Here is a 19,992-nt window from a genome sequence, read left to right on the forward strand (position 1 = left end):
TTTCATGGTTAAGATCCATTTGCCACAGTTCAGCCTATTTATAATATCCTATCATCTAAGGCTTTCATCCTCACTATATACTGCAGTATCAATTATCACGTCATCTGCAAAATTACTGATTATGTCTCCGATGACCAAGCATGTAGGTGAGGGTAGGGCAGTTGACGTGGTATACATGGACTTCAGTAAAGCCTTTGAAAAGGTTCCATATGGTAGGCTGTTGGAGAAAATGCAGAGACCTGGAATTGAGGGTGATTTAGCAGTTTGGATTAGAAACTGGCTTTTTGAAAGAAGGCAGCGAGATGATGGAAAATATTCAGCCTGGAGTCTGGCCACTAGTGGTGTGCCATAAGGATCTGTCTTGAGACCACTGCTGTGTGTCATTTTTATAAATGACTTAGACGCAGGTATAGGTGGATGGATTAGTAAATTTGCAAACGACACTAAAGTCGGTGGGGTAGTGGACTGTTTGGAAGAATGTTACAGGTTGCAGGGGGACTTGGATAAACTGCAGAATTGGGCTGAGAGGTGGCAAATGGAGTTCAATGCAGCTAAATGTGAGGTGATGCACTTTGGGAAGAATAACAGGAAGGCAGAGTACTGGGTCAATGGAAAGATTCTTGGTAGCGTGGATGTGCAGAGGGATCTTGGAGTCCATGTACATAGATCCCTGAAAGTTGCTACCCAGGTTGATAGTGCTGTTAAGAAGGCATACAGTGTGTTAGGTTTCATTCATAGAGGGATTGAGTTCCAGAGCCGCAATATCATGCTGCAACTATACAAAACACTGGTGCGGCCACACTTGGAATATTGTGTACAATTCTGGTCGCCATATTTCGGCAAGGATGTGGAAGCATTGGAAAAGGTGTAGAGGAGATTTACCAGGATGTTGCCTGGTCTGGATGGAAGGTCTTATGAGGAAAGGCTGAGAGACTTGGGTCTGTTCTCATTGGAAAAAAGAAGGCTAAGGGGGGATTTGATAGAGACAAGATGATCAGAGTGTTAGACAAGGTAGACAGTGAAAGTCTTTTTCCTAGGATGATGATGTCAGCTTGTACGAGGGGGCATAACTACAAATTGAGGGGTGATAGATTTAAGATCGACATCAGATGCAGGTTCTTTACGCAGAGAGTGGTAAGGGCATGGAATGCTCTACCTGCCAATGTAGTCAACTCAGCCACATTAGGGAGATTTAAACAATCCTTAGATAAGCATATGGTGGGATAGTGTAGGGGGACGAGCTGAGAATAGTTCACAGGTCGACGCAACATCGAGGGCCAAAGGGCCTGTTCTGCGCTGTATTGTTCTATGTTCTATGTTCATGTCGGGATCATTAATGTACACAACAAACAGCAAGGGCCCAGCACCATATTTAAGAAAGCTTTTACAATGTATTCAAAGAAGTTCTTGTAGCTCTTAGAATCTGGTGAGGTACACAAAATGGCCAACCCAGCAACAAATTTAAGTAGCTTTGTATTCCTGCAGCGCTCTCCATGTGCAACAACCATACTTTATTTGTTTCAAATGTGACAGAACTACACTGGTTAGCCAATTTGCTTTTCTATCATATTAAAAGCTATTTTAAAGCAAAAATATTTTCCATCTCCCAGATAGAAATTGCAGGTCATGGCCATATCTCTGAATAAAATGTTTGTTAATTCACAGCATGGGAGATGTTTTAAAATCTGAGATAATGAAAATGATATCTAACGTCAGATAAAATACCTGGAGCAGCATTGATGAAAGAGAAATATTTCCACCAACTTTATGTCTTGCTGTTAAATTACGTTATACTGACTCCACTTTGGCACCCTGTGGGACACACTGCATTCTAATGTTTTAACACATGCAGCTATATTTACCAGCGCCTCCACCAGTAAACCAAATGGCTTGCCCACTTTCCTGATCACCTTACATATTAGACAATAGACAATAGGTCCACTATCTTTGAGAGCTCTATCCTTCTTAAATGAATCCAGAGAGTGGGCCTCCGATGCCCTCTGGGGCAGAGCATTCCACACAGCCACCACTCTCTGGGTGAAGAGGTTTCTCCTGAACTCTGTCCTAAATGGTCTACCCTGTATTTTTAAGCTGTGTCCTCTGGTTCGGCACTCACCCATCATGGAAATACGTTTCCTACTGCCAGAGTGTCCAATCCTTTCATAATCTTATACGTCTCAATCAGATCCCCTCTCAATCTTCGAAACTCAAGGGTATACAAGCCAGTCGCTTCAGTCTTTCAGTGTAAGGTAATCCTGCCATTCCAGGAATTGACCTCGTGAACCTACGCTGCACTCCCTCAATAGCCAGAATGTCTTTTCTCAAATTTGGAGACCAGAACTGCACACAGTACTCCAGGTGTGGTCTCACCAGGGCCCTGTACAGCTGCAGAAGCACCTCTTTGCTTCTATACTCAATTCCTCTTGTTATGAAGGCCAGCATGCTATTAGCCTTCTTCACTACCTGCTGTACCTGCATGCTTGCCTTCATTGACTGGTGTACAAGAACACCCAGATCTCTCTGTACTGCCACTTTACATAAATTGATTCCATTGAGGTAGTAGTCTGCATTCCTGTTTTTGCTACCAAAGTGGATAACCATACATTTATCCACATTAAACTGCATCTGCCCACTCACCTAACTGTAATCTCCTAACATCCTCATCACTTTTCACCCTGCCACCCAGCTTTGTATCATCAGCAAATTTGCTAATGTTATTGCTGATACCATCTTCTATATCATTAACATATATTGTAAAAAGCTGTGGTCCCAGCACGGATCCCTGCGGTACCCCACTGGTCACTGCCTGCCATTCCAAAATGGAGCCGTTTATCACTGCCCTTTGTTTCCTATTAGCCAACCAATTTTAAATCCAATCTAGTACTTTGCTCCCAATACCATGCACCCTAATTTTACTCACTAACCTCCTGTGTGGGACTTTATCAAAAGCTTTCTGAAAGTCCAGGTACACTACATCTACTGGATTTCCCTCGTCCAACTTCATAGTTACATCCTCAAAAAAAAATTCAAGAAGATTAGTCAAGCATGATTTCCCCTTCATAAATCCATGCCGACTCTGTCCTATCCTGTTACTACTATCCAGATGTGCAGTAATTTCATCCTTTATAATAGACTCCAGCATCTTTCCCACCACTGAGGTCAGACTAACTGGTCTATAATTACCTGCTTTCTCTCGCCCACCTTTCTTAAAAAGTGGTATAACATTAGCCACCCTCCAATCCTCAGGAACCGACCCCGAATCTATTGAACTCTGGAAAATAATCACCAACGCATCCACGATTTCCCGAACCACCTCCTTCAGTACCCTGGGATGCAGACCATCAGGCCCTGGAGACTTATCAACCTTCAGACCTAACAGCTTCTCCAACACCAAATCCTGGCAAATATAAATTCCCTTAAGTTCAGGTCCTTCAGCCACTGTTACCTCAGGGAGATTGCTTGTGTCTTCCCAAGTGAACACAGATCTGAAGTACCCATTTAATTCCTCTGCCATTTCTTTGTTCCTAATAATATATTCCCCTGTTTCTGTCTTCAAGGGCCCAATTTTTGTCCTAACCATTTTTTTGCCTTGCACATACCTAAAAAAGCTTTTACTATCCTCCTTAATATTCTTGGCCAGTTTACCTTCGTACCTATTGTAGTGGACAGGTAAGGAATCAGGCATACATCCCTGCTCTTGCACCGATTAATGGCATCTTGGCAATTTCATTCTGTTGCTATTATACATGAGATCGTTGAAGGTGGCAGCCCAGCAGTTTTCACTGTTGGTTACTATCAGGCAGGAAGAGATCTCTCCCTTGATAATACGCTGTATCTGTCAGAAGTGCCACTTAATTCATACTCCTCCAACAACATCTAAAACAACCACCCACATTCCTCCCTTCTCACGGTCTGCCAGATAGGCCCATCTAAAATTCCTAGAATTACCTGATGTATAGAAATAATTACACTTCTTCCTCAGGGACTGCTGTAGTCTGAGTAGTGACCACAATTCTATCCTAATGTTGATGGAACTGCAGAGAAACCAGTTAATGTGATTAATCAGCTGCTCTCCTGGGTGGAACTTCTATTTTTTTCAGACTGCTGCAAGGCAGCTGGGTTTCTAGTGGTTTGGCCTGACACTTTGGAGTTGGGGTGGAGAGGATATGACCTCTTGTAATATTCATTCAAAGTCTTGCTTTTAAAGTCAATGTTTTAATATATTTCCTAAAGTGTGGTATTTAGAATTGAGCACAATACTCCAAATGAGGTCTAACCAGCAATTTTGAAAGATTGAACATAAATTCATGATATGCTGCACAGTACCTCATGGGATTGCTAAAACTTAACAGGCAAGGTATTCCTGCATTTTACTAATGCTCTTGTTTAAGCACATACATAGGCTTTGGTTAATATGGCAATATAGATATTGAGTACAGGAAGGATAAATGTACTGTTGGTAAAAACAAACACCCATTTCCTTCATGATAGTAAATATTAAGCCATTCTGTTAGCTATTTACTGTAAATAATTCATGTAATGCATTAATGATCTGTGATGTTTGTTGGATTATAATGTTCGAATATAGTATGCATTAAATCAGTACATATCTCTACAAGGAATAATGGGTTATTTATTACGCAGCCATTGTAAATCCATAAACTAGACTTTTGTCTAATAATAAATTTGAACTTTATTACAATAATTTCTTTCAACTGAATAGAATCCAACTAACACCAGGAAAATGGTACATACCGGCCTGTGTTTAATTACTTCCTGGCAAGGAGGTTGTGACACTTGCCCAAGTGCCTCTTTTTAATTCATACACTGACTAGCACTTTATAACTGATTAAACTAGTACTCTCTCCTTCAAATGTTAATATTGTAATTTAACATTTTAAAATTCTTTAGATCTCAAAGACATCACATTACTATTGAAGTTAACATACCTAATTACTAAATATTCAAATGTACCTGTCTACCTAGTAATTTATTCAATTTGTGGAGAATCCCAGTTCCAAAAATGAAGTTTGCAGGAACTTATTTTGAATACTGTGATTTTAAAATTAATTTTCAGATTTTCCTCCTTTTTTCCCTCAATTTAATTCCTGCTAGGTGCATTTCCAGAGTTTTAATATATTTTTTAAGCTTGCTCCTCAAATATACTTTGTTCCTTATGAACGCAGAGGTACAACTATTTAGCAGCAGCATGGGAAACATTCAGAACTCCATGTACTGGTCCTTTATATGGGAGAGGTTAGTGAGTTTTGAGAAGATTTGTAGCTCAGGTTGAGGTTTTGGATGTAGGCTTGCTCACTGAGCTGAAAGGTTCATTTCCAGACGTTTCGTTACCTTACTAGGTAACATCTTCAGTAGGCCTCAAGCAAAGCAATGCTGAAAATTCCTGCTTTCTATTTACATGTTTGCGTTTCTTTGGGTTGGTGCTGTCATTTCCTGTGATGTTATTTCCAGTGGTGAAGTCACTTCTTGTTCCTTTTCTCAAGGGGTCTAACTGAATGTGTTTGTTGATAGAATTCCGGTTGGAATGCCATGCTTCTAGGAATTCTTGTGTGTATCTTTGTGTGGCTTGTCTTAGGATGGATGTGTTGTCCCAGTTGAAGTGGTGTCCTTCCTCATCCGTATGTGAGGATACTAGTGAGAGGGGGTCATGTCTTTTTGTGGCTAGTTGATGTTCATGTATCCTGTTGGCTAGTTTTCTGCTTGTCTGTCCAATGTAGTGTTTGTTACAGTCCTTGCACGGTATTTTGTAAATGGCATTAGTTTTGCTCGTTGTCTGTATAGGGTCTTTCAAGTTCATCAGCTGCTGTTTTAGTGTGTTGGTGGGTTTGTGGGATACCATGTTGCCAAGGGGTCTGAGTACACTGCCAGTCATTTCCGAGATGTCTTTGATGTCAGGGAGAGTGGCTAGGGTTTCTGGATGTGTTTTGTCTACTTGTTTGGGTTTGTTGCTGAGAAATCGGTGGACTGTGTTCATTGGGTATTATTTTTGTCAGCAACACAAACAAAGTTCTCAATATACTCTGAATGCAAATGACTAGGTGTGCAAGTAATTAACCTCCTGTATCAAATGCTCTTTCTCTATTCCAAAAAAAGTTAAGATGCTAATCAAGCTCAGTGGAAAAACATAGCATAGCAATAAAGTATAGTATCATTTTGGAATTCTTGATCTGATTGGTTAGCTTAAACTTTGATCTCTTCTTAACAAGCTAGTACCTGAAATCACGTGTAATTTTAGCCTGCATTGTGGCTGTCTTTGAATAGTATTTTTCCTCCATCTCCTGGAGAGCTGACTGCACTTTTAATAGCTCTAGACTCTTTTCTCCTAGTTGTGTCCCAATCATCTTCTCTTGCTCTGATCTCTGTTCAATCTGAAAACGTTCAAACAAATAAAGTCAACCAAATTAGTGTGGTTTAAATTTTTACACTATGTTCAACTTAATTACTGTGTTTACAGTAAGATGCAGGATTCATAAAAGACCATAAACTGAGTTGTGCCAGTTAGGATCACTCTATATTAGCTATAAGAGTGGCCTTGAGATCTGGGAACATAGAAATGGAGTATCAGGATCTGGCCTTATTCAAAGAGGTTGCAGGATCAAGCACTTTTGAGTAGGCTCTCAGGGTCCAGGGACACTACAGGTAAGTATTCTGAATGCATTGGACGAATTGCTAGAAATTTAAATCCTTGGATGGATATTTTGGCTTCTGGAAACTTTGAAGAAGGCTATTCTTGTGTTAAATAAAAACAACAACAGACTGATGTGGGACACTGAATCAAACTATTCCACCTGGTGTTTATACCTCGGTGTGTGTTCTTCCTTTCAGAGTCAGGCAACATCAGTAGATTGCTGGTAGGCCTGGACGGCTTCATTTAGGGAGTGCTGTGGGTACCAATGGACTAGTAGTTATGAAAATTTGGGACAGTGACTAGCTCCAATGAATAGCCAACCGGCTGGCAGGTCAGTCTGTTCGGAAGGAGGTGAGGAGATATTGTTGATCTTGTGTGCCTTCAAATGATCTGGCTAGGGGTTGAGGTTTTCTTGTGGGTAGGAGCAGCATAGAACTGGCTCCATAAAATTAAACCATTTCAGGTCAATTTCTGAATAGCCTTCAAGGGCAGCTAGTAAAGTTCCTCTAATGTTCTTGTGTAATGCAATATTGCAAATAGGGCATTAACAATTGATGTAGATGCCAAGGTTTGCATATTTAAGTGGACTAATTTTGCAAACAGGCATACATACTGCTTGCTAATTTGCAATTGCACTCTCATGTGTCATTGCTTAATTTGAACAATCAACTACTTAATTTTACTAAACTTGGGTACTGAAAGACTGCTGAACTGACCTGTTGCTTTATAACTGTAACTTTATGCTGATTGTTCTTTAGTTTCGTGACTTGTCTTTCCAGTTCCTGTTTGCTTTGCAGCAACTCCATTTCTTTGTGAGAGAGGGCCATGTCTGTGATCTCCTTCATTTTCTTCATCTGTACTATTTCTTCCACAAGAGAATGCTTTTCCTTCAAATAAGAATCTGCATGTTATAAATAAATTATACTGTTAACTACCAGTGAAGGCACCAATTTGAGAAAACACTTCGAAATTAATTTAACTTAATTTCAATATATTGTAAACATTTACTGCAGTTATGCATGGGCAGATTTGTCATTTTGTAAACAAAGTAAGCTGATGAAAATGATATCCTACTGGGCACAACAATAAATATTGCATTTCCATTGTTAAAAACATATATTTATGGATTATGAGACATGAAAACTGAACTGTTTGGACAAAAAGTCAATTGCCAAGCACTGTGGGGCTCTTAGCTGCTAACTGGAAAAGCAAATAATTTTGCAGAAGGCGATAAACCAAAGCTTGAAAAGAGAGATAAGAAATGGTTTGATAGACAAACCTGAAGAAACTTCTTCGGATTTAGGGTTTCATTGTCGCTTAGCAAAAGCTCTGGATGTCTGTTTTCTGTTTCGCTACAAATTTGGAAGCTGTTGGAAGAAAGCTGGCATCTCCTCTCTCTCTGTCTAAAGACAATCCTTCAAAGAAAGCTATCTGAAGAAATATCTCTGAATTACTTTCTGGGAATCAGAAAATTCGAGACATCAGCATCTCTGATATCCTCAAATACTGAAAGGTAATCGCAACCCAAGGATCTAACTATCTTCCACCCAAATGAAAGATCTTCCATCACTCTGCCGTTGACAGAAACTTTATCCAGTTGACAAGAAGGTGAAGCAACTGAGAAGTCAACCTAATTCTACCCTTTTAATTTCCATTCAATCCCACCAGGGTTGTATTTTCCTTATTTTTCCCATCCCATAATACCTCTCAAGTTGTGTCTTGTCCTGTCTCTGTACGAATATGCAGGTTTAGGACTAAACGGTAATTTACTTTAAATCTGGATGGTATCTTAGTTCAGAATTAGTTTTGCCACTTGCTTGAAGGCTAAGTTTATTTTGAATAATGGGGTATTTTGATTTTGTTGAGTAAAATAAATAGAGTCTCATTTTAGATAAGAGTAAAAAATAAAACCAAATTGAACATTTTGATTAAGTAAAACATTTATACTTTTGATATGGCTTGTGGAGTAGTGCACACCTCCCATTAGAGTTTGTTACAATGGACTTAAAGCTAAAATAGTTCGAACATGGGGAAAAAAACCCAAAGCAATTAGAAATAGAACTCTAACTAGCAAAGAAAGAAAGCAAAAGATTGTTGAAATTGGAAATGAAGGAGAGGGGAACTGGAGATAAAAAAATCTTGAACTTGAGAAAGAAAAGAGCAATGACAAACTGGAACTAGAATTTCTAATAGAGAAAGAATAGAGAGATGGGCATTATCGGACGATAAAACAACAGTTAAAAAAAAGAGGTTCAAGTGAAGATGATGGTTATGATGAGGGGGGTGAAAACACCATAACCTTAAGTCCAGTAAGGATATGTTTAAATTTGGACAGGCCTTACCAACATTTGAGAAAAATAAATGTGGCAACTTCTTTTTTTTTAAGTTGAGCTGAAAAAGTAGTAAAACATCTGAAGTGGTCAGAAAAACTAAACACTGCCCATTTGGAACCAGTTGGTGGGTGGAGTACATGAAACTTATGTGTCACTATTGGAAGTGGTTTTGATGGATTAGGACAAGTAAGAAAGGCTATTCTGATAGGTATGTAAAGGTTCATGCAGTATACAGGCAAAGGGCTCAAAACTTAAATGAAATTGCTTTGGCGAAATTATACTGAATTTGAAAGAGTAAAGCAAAGCAATTTTGACGACTGGATATGAGCACAAGGAGTAAATGCTATGGATAGGCCTTTCTTACTCACCTACCGAACAAAATCTTGGGGACTGTGATACTTTCCAAGCCTCATCAGGGTAAAAAAGGTAAAGTGATTGCAAAATACGGAACTTGAATATAAAACAGTTGAATTTACAGCATATTAATTACAAACAAGTGCAAGAATAGATGAGAGAGAAAGCAGCATACTCTCTAGACAATGATTAAAATATAATATCGTGGATATCTTTAGGATTTGGACAATGGCTTGGGTTTTCTCTGGTTATGAAGAAATGTTGTCAGGCCAATCAGCCACAGCTCTCCAGCACTTTTGAACAGACGTGTGCAATGTTTGTCTGGTATTTTAGTCAGTGTTTGAGGTCTTGTCAGGTATCAAGTGGCAGACCACTGTGAAGGCAACAGGAGGTGGAGTGAGAGAGAGCCAGCTGGGGTAGGCAACCTTTTGTGGAGATAAAATATTAGTCGCGGCCCTCTAATAACGCCATTGAATCTGTTATGGAGGAACCCATTCCTTTTCACCACCAGCCCACGAGTGTAGGCCTTTCCTGTTGCTGTTAATTCCTGGCAGCAGTGGGATGTTGTCATGAAGCAGGTCCTCTTAAGGGCCTATATCTGTTTGCAGGCCATCCAGTACCATCACTGCTCCTGGTACAACCGCTACTGAAGGCAGGCAGCAGGTAAGCCAGTCTCTGAATTTACTGAGTTCCTGCCTTCAAACCTGCCAGAAAATCCAGCCCATTAAATTGATGTGTATACGATTCATCTCTGAACAACTTCTGTTTGTTTTCTAGCCTTTTCTGCCCCCGTCACTCTTGCTCGCTTACTGAAACTCTGTCTTCTATTTGAAGTTTTGCTACTCACTGTTCCAAATGTGGAGTCATCTTCTCATTCTTTTGCCAAGCTGGTGTGAACACTTCCCAGGTGTGCCAGCAAACTTCCCTGCAATAATATTGGTTCTTGCCATGCTTCATTGAATAGTATGAAAAGCTAATGTCCCATGAACCTAAATTTCTTCCTCCTGCACAGTTCAGCTGCCACACATTCATTTGCCCTGTTTTCCTATTTCTGTCCTCACTGATACATGACGCCAGGAGTATCTGGCAAAGACTATATTTGAGTTCTTGAGTTTTAATTTCATTTCCTAGTTCTGTAAAATGTGTGTGTGGGATCTTACTCCTCATTCTCTCTCTGTAATCGAGATTGGTATCGAACCACAGCCTCTGGTTTTGTATCCGAGGCACTCAGTGCTCTGCAACCACTCAGGGATATCACTGGCTATGGCACAAAGGAAGCACAACATAGCATCCTGAAATCAGAACTGCAACCATAGAAATGCCTGTCTGTTCCAGAGCATCGAATACCCTATCACAATCCCTCTTTTGTCCTCCTCATTATCCTGCTCTGCCACTGAGCCAGTGAGGCAGAGGTTGGGCTATGGCTAGAGTTCAAACCTCTGCAGCTGATAATACTTCCTGCACGTGGTTGTTTAGGACCTGAGACACTTCCAAGAATTCCCATGGCAAGCAGGATATGCACTTATCATGTCTGAGGTGGCCTGCCTCACTTCCTACGTGCCTCGTAAGTCACCCAAACCTGGGACTGAGTCTTTGCTGGGCCAGAGGATTTGCAGGAAGATGGAAGGTCACATTTCAGGGTCATGAGAGCTTTTCAGCACAATTTAAAAAAAATGCTGTGCAGCATTAAAGTATCTGCTTTCCACCTGATCATGTTGTTACCTGTCAGACCACAGAGACTGCCAGGCTAGACTGGTGCCAACTTAGGGAGATGCAACTTATCTTATCTAAATCTAATAGAAGTAAAACTTAGACTTAAAGACTTAAGATTTAAAATTAATAACCTCCATTTTTAAAATGCAGCTTTCCTTCCTTTCAGTTCTGCCTTGCCTCCTTCTCTGCACTGATTCTCACGTCACTCTTCACTGTTTTGAACTAGTTTCAGCTCCCACCTCTTCTGCACTCATCCCAGCTGTGCTGCCAGGCTTGAATCACTGACTTTACTCTTGCCCAGTAGCTGTCCCTTCTGATCTCAGGATTCCTCCGCTGCCATTACTTACATTTCATGATGCTATCATTCAGGTCTCTCTCCTCCTTGTCCCAAGGCTTCAATATTGCAGTACTTTATATATCACTCAGTTGCCTCTCCTTTCAGTGTCGAGCCTCTTCTCTTGCTGAGTTTCATATTTTACTTCATTATTGTTTAACTCTCTCTCTTCCTGACATGGCTCAGTGTTAAGTTTTGCATTCTGAAACTTTCATGGGGATGTTTTATTCTGCTAAATACACTGTATAAATGCAAGATTTTGGTGCTGTAAAATCAACTTTCAAATTAAGCATATATATATATATAAATTTTTAAAAAAGCAAAAAAGAATTTGCGTACGGATTGTTCTCCAATAATGCCGTAGTTGCATTCCAGCGAAACCTTGCTTAATAAAGACGTCGCACAATAGAAATAATAGGGCTTATGGGAAAAGTGAGGTTAGGGGCAGACCCACAAAAAATATCATTCATGATTGCTCAAAGATTACCCAAACGTCTACACAAAGTATAGCACAGCCTGGATGAAGGTTAAAATCATATTTATTAATGAAACAAAAATAAATTGAACAGTGCATCTAAAAAATGTTAAGAAAGCTACTCTTTCTCCAGTACCTCTCAGAGAAAGCTGCTCTGTCGGAAGCTGACATCGCCGCATGCGCAGGATGACACAGAGACTTCAGTGCAGACATTGGCACATGCACAGAACAAAGTGCGCAAACTGATCCTGGCTGGAATCACGCTATTGCCAAAGGAGGTAAGCACTCTCCAAAATACCATTCCCTAATTCTTCAGTGACATTATAGCCAAATCGCAGTGCTGAAACATACATTATCCCAGAACTACCTGTACTTCATGAGCTAACCACAGAACTTGCCTTCTGAGAGATTAAATTCATTGCTGAGTTTCTCTTTTTGAGTCTGCAACATGTTTAAATTGGCTTCTTTTCTTTTCAGTTCTAAGTGTAGACCATCAACTTGAGAACGCATCTCCTGAATAATTACATACAAATTGATAAAAGGGCTTGATCAGTCGTGACCAATAAAATATTTCAGTTCTTTTCCCCAATACTTGAATCAAGTCTTTAATACAAAGAAAGTAATAATTCATGTTTGTAGGAGCCTATGGAATTTCATGGCTCAACTATTTTTGAAGTGTAGTCACTATTGTAATGATGTAGCAAAAAGTGACAGCAATTTGTTAACAGCAAAATTCCACAAACACCAAAGAGAGAATGATTAGTTAATCTGCTTATCAAGGCCTTGTCTGAGGAATAAGTCTTGATAGGTCACCCTCTGCAGTGCACTATTTTACTCCCATTTAAAGCATCTGTTCCTCAGATACATTGCTAAAAATACAATTTTCTAAATTCTTGTTATCATGTGGATAGAAAGCCATCCAGTAAATAGTTATTTTCAGCAAAATAAGTGGCATAGGGTCAAAGTTGCAACATGCCAACCATCATCAATCCAATCCTACTTGGGATTGGGTAATGGAGGCCAAAATTCCAGTTTGGATCCACAAACAGAGGCACATTTGTCAATCAGCAAGTTGCTGATAGATTGGCCCCTTTTTTGAGGTTTGAGTACTCAGCAACTCTTAGTATTGAGAGTTTGTTATCATCAACATTGCTCCCAGGAAATGGCTTCAATAGAGATGATTTTTTTGGAGCTGATTTCCAACCTTTCCAGCTTACCTCCAGAAGAACTGCAAGTTTTAACACCCAATACTTTGATAAAGGAGGTTTACTGGGACATCATGTCTATCACCTTCCCTGCCAAGTAGTACAGAGTAGACAAGCAGGAGGCTGGAAGAACACAGCAAGCTAGGCAGCATCAGGAGGTGGGGAAGTCAACTTTTCAGGTATAACCCTTCAGGAATGGAGGTGGGTAGGGGAACAGCAGATAAGGGGAGATGGAGAGGGGGGTGGTTTGGGTTGGGAAAGGGCTGAATGGTGAGGTAGTGATAGGTGAACAAATGTGATAAGTACGACTTGACTGGAAGGAATTTCCTCCAGTTGGTAGCTGGAAGGAAGGCTCAGTAGATGGAATGGAAGGGAGACGGCAGGGCTGAAAAGGGAGTCAGGAGATGGGTGGGAAGGTTGTTTGAAATTGGAGAACTCAAATGTTGAATTCTCTGGGTTGTAGGCTGCCCAGGGAAGATGAAGTGTTGTTTCTCCAATTTGCAGTCTGATTCACTGTGGCAATGGAGGAGGCCGAGGATGGACATGTCGAAAAGGTTGTGGGAAGGGAAATTAAAATGGGCGGTGACTGGGAGGTCAGTCTGGCTCACCACAAGATATTAGAACAGAATTAAAGCCATTCAGCTAATCAAGTCTGCTCTGCCATTCAATCGTGACTGATCAATCCTGTTTTTCAACCCTGTTCTTCCTAACTTCTTACCATAATCCTTGATTCCCTTATTGATCAAGATCCTATTTATCGTTGTCTTAAATGACTTGGCCTCCACAGCCTTCTGCAGCAATGGGCTCCACAGGTTCATCACCCTCTAGCTGAAGAAATCCATCCTACTTTTGTATTCTTGTCCTCTCAAAATGCATGCTAACATCATGTTTGCTATGCCATCTGAACCTGCATGTTAACTGTAAGAGATTCCTGAAGTAAGACTCACAAGTCCCTTTGCATTTTAGATTTCCGGAGCCTTTCCCCATTTCACAAATAGACTACATCTCTATCCTTCAAATCAAAGTGCAAAACAGCACATTTTCCCACATTGTACTCCATCTGCCACTTTTGTCCAAGATAAAATCTAGTACATGCTACGCTGCAAAGATAAACTTACTAAGCTACTTATTAGGCAGATTGATCATTGGAGTGGGGGATGGCAGGTGCTGTCCTGTCATGTTTCTATTAATAAGTCAACTTTTCCTCTGCACACATTCCTCATATCACTATATTGAAATTTAGGTTATGCAGCAGCAATTAAAATGATTTGCTAAGAAAAGATATTACCTGTAGCTTCTGTAACATTCGCTTTGCTTCCAATTCTACCTTTGGTTGGAGGGTGGTAGACTTTTTTGTTTGAGTGCGAGTATGTTTTGGTTAAGATATTAAAAAGAAAAACAAGCAGATAATGAGTAATATTATGGCACCACTTTGAGACTGGGTTCCTTTTATTAAAACCATACCTTAGTTTGTTCCAAATTTCTAAATATCAGTTAAATATTCTCAGTCACTTATACTTATTAAAGAGAAAGGCAACACTTTCAACTTACAAAAGAATATTGTCAAACCATGGCTATAATATTGCCAAAATCGTGATATTTTGCAGTTCTGTACTTCCTCAGAGACCAGTGCTATTTGGCCCTCCTACACTTTCTAACAAAACTTCATTAGCTTTCCCCAAATTCAATGCTGAAAGCCTGATGGGAAGTTTTGGAAATCTGACTATAAACAGTTTTAATCACTGACATTGGCAATGCCTGGCATGTTTGTATGATCAAGGTGCCCTTCTGGCATTAGGACTGGCTGAGCCTTTCATTGCATTGAATGGACTGTTACGTTGCTTCAATGGATCGTATTTGATATATGGCCTGACGTTTACCCATTTAGAATAGTTTGAATGAGTCAAATCAGGGACATGACCTAAAGCCATTGAGCCATGTATAATCTAGAAATAAATAAAAGAGCACACCGAGTGATTGTTTAGTAATTATCCAGAAAATACAAGAACAAACTTGATGTGGAAAGGATATAGAAAGTTGGCTTCAAGTTCTAGATAATAGATCTGTTGCTGGAGATTCTTAATGAACTCAGTTTCAACACTAGCCAAAGGGCTTTCCGCTGAACTATGGAAGGAAAGAAAGACATTTGTGTATTATGCCAATATGGTAATTTTTTCACAAATATTTATAAAAGTAGTCAGAATACACAATATTTTCTATGTAAGAACATTTTTTTCCACAAACAAGCCAGTCTGAGTTTCCCCTACAATATTATCCATGATGAATTATCTAATTTGCCCCACGTTAGGTAGACACTAAGTACTCCCACTGTTTTATATACTTGTGGGATGTTAGCATTGCTGGCTGGACTGGCATTTATTACCTTTCCTTAGTTGCCCTTGAGAAAGAGGAAGTAAGTTGCCTTCATGAACCACTGCAGTCCATGTGCTGTAGGAAGACCCACAATGCCATTCAAGAAGTTTTTCCAAGATTTTGATCTAGCAACGCTGAAGGAATGCCAATACATTTCCATGTCAGGATGGTGTGTGGCTTAGAGGGAAATTTTCAGGTGGTGGTATTCTTATCTTTCCAGGTGGAAGTGGTTGTGGGTTTGGAAGGTACTATTGAAGGGACCTTGGTGAATTTCTTCAATGCATCTTGTAGATTAGTACACACTGTTGTTCCTGAGCATTAGTAGTGGAGGGAGTGGATGCTTCTGAATGGGGTGCCAATCAAGCAAGTTGCTTTATCCTGGATGGCGTTGAAGCTGAACTCATTCAAATAAATGGGGAATACTCCATCACACTCCTGATTTCTGCCTTGTAGGCGGTGTACAGGTTTTAGGGAGTCAGGTGGTGAGTTATTCACTTCAGTATTCCTAACCTGTGACCTGTTCTTGTTGCCACTATGTTAATGGCAACCCCAAGGATGTTGATAGTAGGGGATTCTGTGATAGTAATGTCATTGAATGTCAAAGGGTGGTGGTTAGATTGTGTTCTGAAAAATACTTAGCAAAAATAAACAAAAAACATTTATTTTGTGTAATCTTACTTGAACCATTTGGGAAAAGTGCTCATGTTGAGTACCAATTAACTCCTTTTCCAGATGAGCCTGAGGAAGTAGAAAAACAACAAAACAGGAAGGTTAGAAGTGGGACTATTTGGGAACCCATTCCACAGCTCCTCCAATAATAATGAATTGCTCATGCAATTCTCAATCAGCTCTTGGATAATTTTATAGCCTTGGGCTGACAAATTGTTGTTAAAATTCATGTTACTTAAATGCTGGGCCCGATGAGGAAGCTAGTAATTGTCACCATGCCTAGTATTCCCCTGCTGGGATGATAGAGCTATCAGCTAATCAGATTAAATAGCAGCTTTCTGAGGTAGGACTTCCACATCAGTGAGCGGTGGACTACCATCTCTTGATAATTGATGGTAGATGGCAGCTGGCATTGGTGGAGAACTCTTTTGGTAGTAGGGCAAATGCTGACCTGGGGGAAATGACTGGAACAAAGAGAAAAATGATAGAAGAGCCAAAGGATGGCAGTTAACTTCATTCTGACTTCAGCATTTGCATGTGAGAAATAACAAGTATGAATGCAATGAAATAATCGGGGTGTTTAGCTCTTTGAGCCTGCTCTGCCATTCACTAAGACCGTAACTGACTTTTTTTTAAACATCAGGTATATATTCCTACATTAACCCTATATCCTAAGACTTCCTTCTTTCTAATTTTCTTAGTTGAACACATTGAACAGCTGTGCATTCACACCGCTTTGAGGCATAAAATTCAAAGATTCTTTGAGTGAAGAAATTTCTACTCCATTCTAAACGACCAACCCTTTATTGAGACTCCTAGTTTTAGGTTCCTGTGGAAGACGTATTCTGGGCTATGGCTTCCCTCCTGATTAAGAAACCATTTTGTGGAAGTGCCCCTCACCTAGCAGATCAATAGTATTTGGCATGCAGCTGTGGAAGGCTTTCTTACACATAGCTTAGTTCCTCTCTCACTGTGATGCATTGCTGGCGTGTAGCTTAATTGTTCAAAGGCAGCTCCTCTTGTCAATTAGCTTCACTCTACGATATATTGCCAATGTGTGTTGTTCCTCTAATTAAGGACATCTGTCCTGCATTTATCATGGATCTCTGTAAACAGCATGTTAGGTGATAACTTTCAGTCCTGTTTACTTGTAGAATGTGGAGCATCTCTTAGGGCAGACCCCCCTGATTCGGTATCTCCATGGACCATCCTGACACTTTGTGATTAATGGTCAGCCTGTGCTTCAGCCCTGTCTTGTTTTCTATATAGTCTTGTAACTTTTTGCTGTACATCGGAGTTCTGCCGAGCCATACTTAGGACGGTGGTCTTCCCATGCTGCATTGTGTAATAAACTGGTTAATGTTCAATGTCTGCCTCTCGAGGCTTTCTTCAACAGTTCCTCAGTGAAGTGAAACATCTTCCCAATACTGACCCATTTAAGCCCCTCATTAATTTTATATGCTACAATGAAATTACCTCTCTTTTTAAAAATATCCTGGGGAATAAAAGACTATGCTACTCAATCTTTCCTTGCACAACAAGCCCCACATCTCAAGAATCCATTAGTGAACATTCATTATGGAAGCCAATGGTTCAGTGATATTATCACCAGACTATTAATCCTGAAACTCATCTCATGTTCTGGGACCCAGGTTTGAATCCCACCACAGCAGATGGTGGAATTTGAGTTCAATAAAAAAAATCTGGAATTAAAAATCTACTGATTGCTATGAAATGATTGCTGAAAAATCTGTCTAGCCCACTAAGGAATTCTGTCATCCTCACCTAGTCTGGCCTACATGTGACTCCAGCTTGGCTCTTCACTTACCCTGTCTGTCCTTTTCAACATTTTTGCACTCCCTTCACAGCTTATTTTCCTATCCAACTTGTTGTCATCAAACTTGGATACATCACACTCAGTCCCCTCCTAAATTATTGATGTAGATTAGAAATAGTTGAGACTGAAGCACTGATTCTTGTGGTTCCCACACTGGTTCAAGCCAGTTTACCAGAGCTGATTGATTTATACCCATTCTCAATTTCTGTCCATCAACTAACTCTTTATTCTCATTGACATGCTTCTATGATCTTTAATTTCAAGCAATAACTTCTTGTGCAGCACCTGATTGAATTTTGTTTTGAAAATCCAAATACATCCTGTATTTCTCAACTTTCACTCTTACATCTTATGGTCTTATCCACTCAAGTTGCAACTTAAATTTAGCAAATTACTTCCTTTACATACAGTTGTCTTGACTTTTTCCAATCACAAGATTTCTCAAGTGTCCTTGTACCATGACCTTCATTGATTCCAGCATTGTCTATACAACGGAGGGGATCCTCCCATGAGGACATCATGATGGAAGGCAAGTTGGCGATGGAGCACTTGGGAGGTCTCACCTATCCTCCATAAATTTGCAGTCAGGCCAGGAATGGGTGAGAGGGTGGCCAGTAGGTCATCCAGAGATTGTTTTTGCACTCCTATCTGCCTGCAAAGCTGCCAGTGGGGAACTGCAAAGTTCAGCTCAGAGTGTGGTCTAACCAAAGATCCATACACCTTCAAAGTAATCTGTGTGCTTCTTAGTCAAATCCATCTGGAAAAGAACAACCAGTATTTTAATAATTTTTAAATTATTTATGAACATGACTTGCAACTTTTACTGACTTGGGCCCTAGACTATTTGCTGCTCTTCCCCATCTAAACTCTCATTGTAAAAAGGTGCACGTGGTCCCCTTGTTCTTCCTACCAAAATGTACCACTTTACACTTATCTATAATGAAACTCATTTGCCAATTATTTGAGAGTTTATTAATGTCCTTTTGCATTGTGTCACGGTGCTTCTTTGTTCTCAGTATACAATCCCCTATCCGGTTCTCCATTGGCATTTTTGGTAGCTTGGCAATCCTCACAATAACTTGATCAGAAACATTGCTGCCGATCCTCTGGAATATTAAAAGCACAATTAAAGTTGAAACCAATCAACTGTGGCACAAAATCTGTTTGAAAGAATGATAAAGCATCAGAATTTGCAGTTTTAACCAGAACTGATTGAAACCTATAAATCGGATAAAACTCGCACGGGCGGGACAGCTATTGAATGGCAGCACATGCTGAGACGCTCCAGTTATTTGAATGCCACTTCTCTGCACTAACTCACAAATTAAAGCAGCAACACATACCTGCAGACTCTGAACTGCTCCTGAGTTGCAGTTTTCTCAGCGCTTCGTTACTAAGAGGAAACCAAACATCCGTCTGACCCAGGAAATGATGCTATTGTACCTGGTCCTCACGCAAGGTGATTTTACGACTTTTTTTTAATTGGACGGGACTCATTGTAATAGGGAACAAAGTAGATTCCTGGACTTTTCAGGTTATCTGTTTTCCTGTTTTGATGTAGAATCTGATGTTGCAAGAGGACTCACAAACGGCAGAGCACTGAATAATCTCGGAAACTACCCAAATGGGACTCAAATAAAATTCAACTACTTTTAAAACTGGGCCCGCTTTTCTATACTTGTAAATGGCATCACTTTACTGGAATGATTTTCATTTTTTCCCCCTCATTTGTTGGGAATGATAACTTTACATGTCCCATGAACAATCTCACAAACAACCCGCTCATTTGTCCACTCGAAGTCTGAATCGCCCACATTTCAAGTTATCCACGGCGATTCCCATGTCGTTTCTCTACATCGAAAAGTATTCAGGCATGAACAATACTGTTTGTTAAAGTCACCTTATTCCTCCATCTAGCAAAACTCTGAGACTATTGTCATGTAGAGACCTTGACAAAAATATGTTTTTTAATTCACTATCAGGGTGACTCTTCCAAGTGTTTGCCCTCTACATGAGGAACCTCCTGGTTATGATCATTATCTTTTACTAA

General features: G+C 40.0%; 1 protein-coding gene across 3 annotated transcripts in view; it reads right to left on the reverse strand.

Annotated features, from left to right (window-relative positions):
* Nucleotides 1-19,339, reverse strand: part of LOC122544716 (uncharacterized) — a 51,763-nt gene extending 32,424 nt beyond the window's left edge. Inside the window, exons 1-7 of one of the 3 annotated variants that reach the window (XM_043684009.2) lie at nt 19,286-19,339; nt 16,115-16,174; nt 15,095-15,187; nt 14,352-14,430; nt 12,257-12,371; nt 7,366-7,550; nt 6,235-6,389 (exon numbers count right to left, since the gene is read on the reverse strand). In XM_043684009.2, coding sequence (XP_043539944.2) covers nt 6,235-6,389; nt 7,366-7,550; nt 12,257-12,371; nt 14,352-14,430; nt 15,095-15,187; nt 16,115-16,140 — 653 coding nt within the window. In that variant the 5' untranslated portion in view covers nt 16,141-16,174; nt 19,286-19,339. Of the gene's footprint in view, nt 1-6,234; nt 6,390-7,365; nt 7,551-12,256; nt 12,372-14,351; nt 14,431-15,094; nt 15,188-16,114; nt 16,175-18,350; nt 18,700-19,285 lie in introns of those variants that run through there. The other 2 variants (XM_087980665.1, XM_087980652.1) reach the window with 2 other exon arrangements.
* Between the last annotated feature and the right edge of the window lie 653 nt (nt 19,340-19,992).

Source organism: Chiloscyllium plagiosum, unplaced genomic scaffold, assembly GCF_037043375.1.
Source record: "Chiloscyllium plagiosum isolate Xiang-an unplaced genomic scaffold, Cpla_swu_hap1 HiC_scaffold_3, whole genome shotgun sequence".
NCBI classification, from domain to species: Eukaryota; Metazoa; Chordata; class Chondrichthyes; order Orectolobiformes; family Hemiscylliidae; genus Chiloscyllium; species Chiloscyllium plagiosum.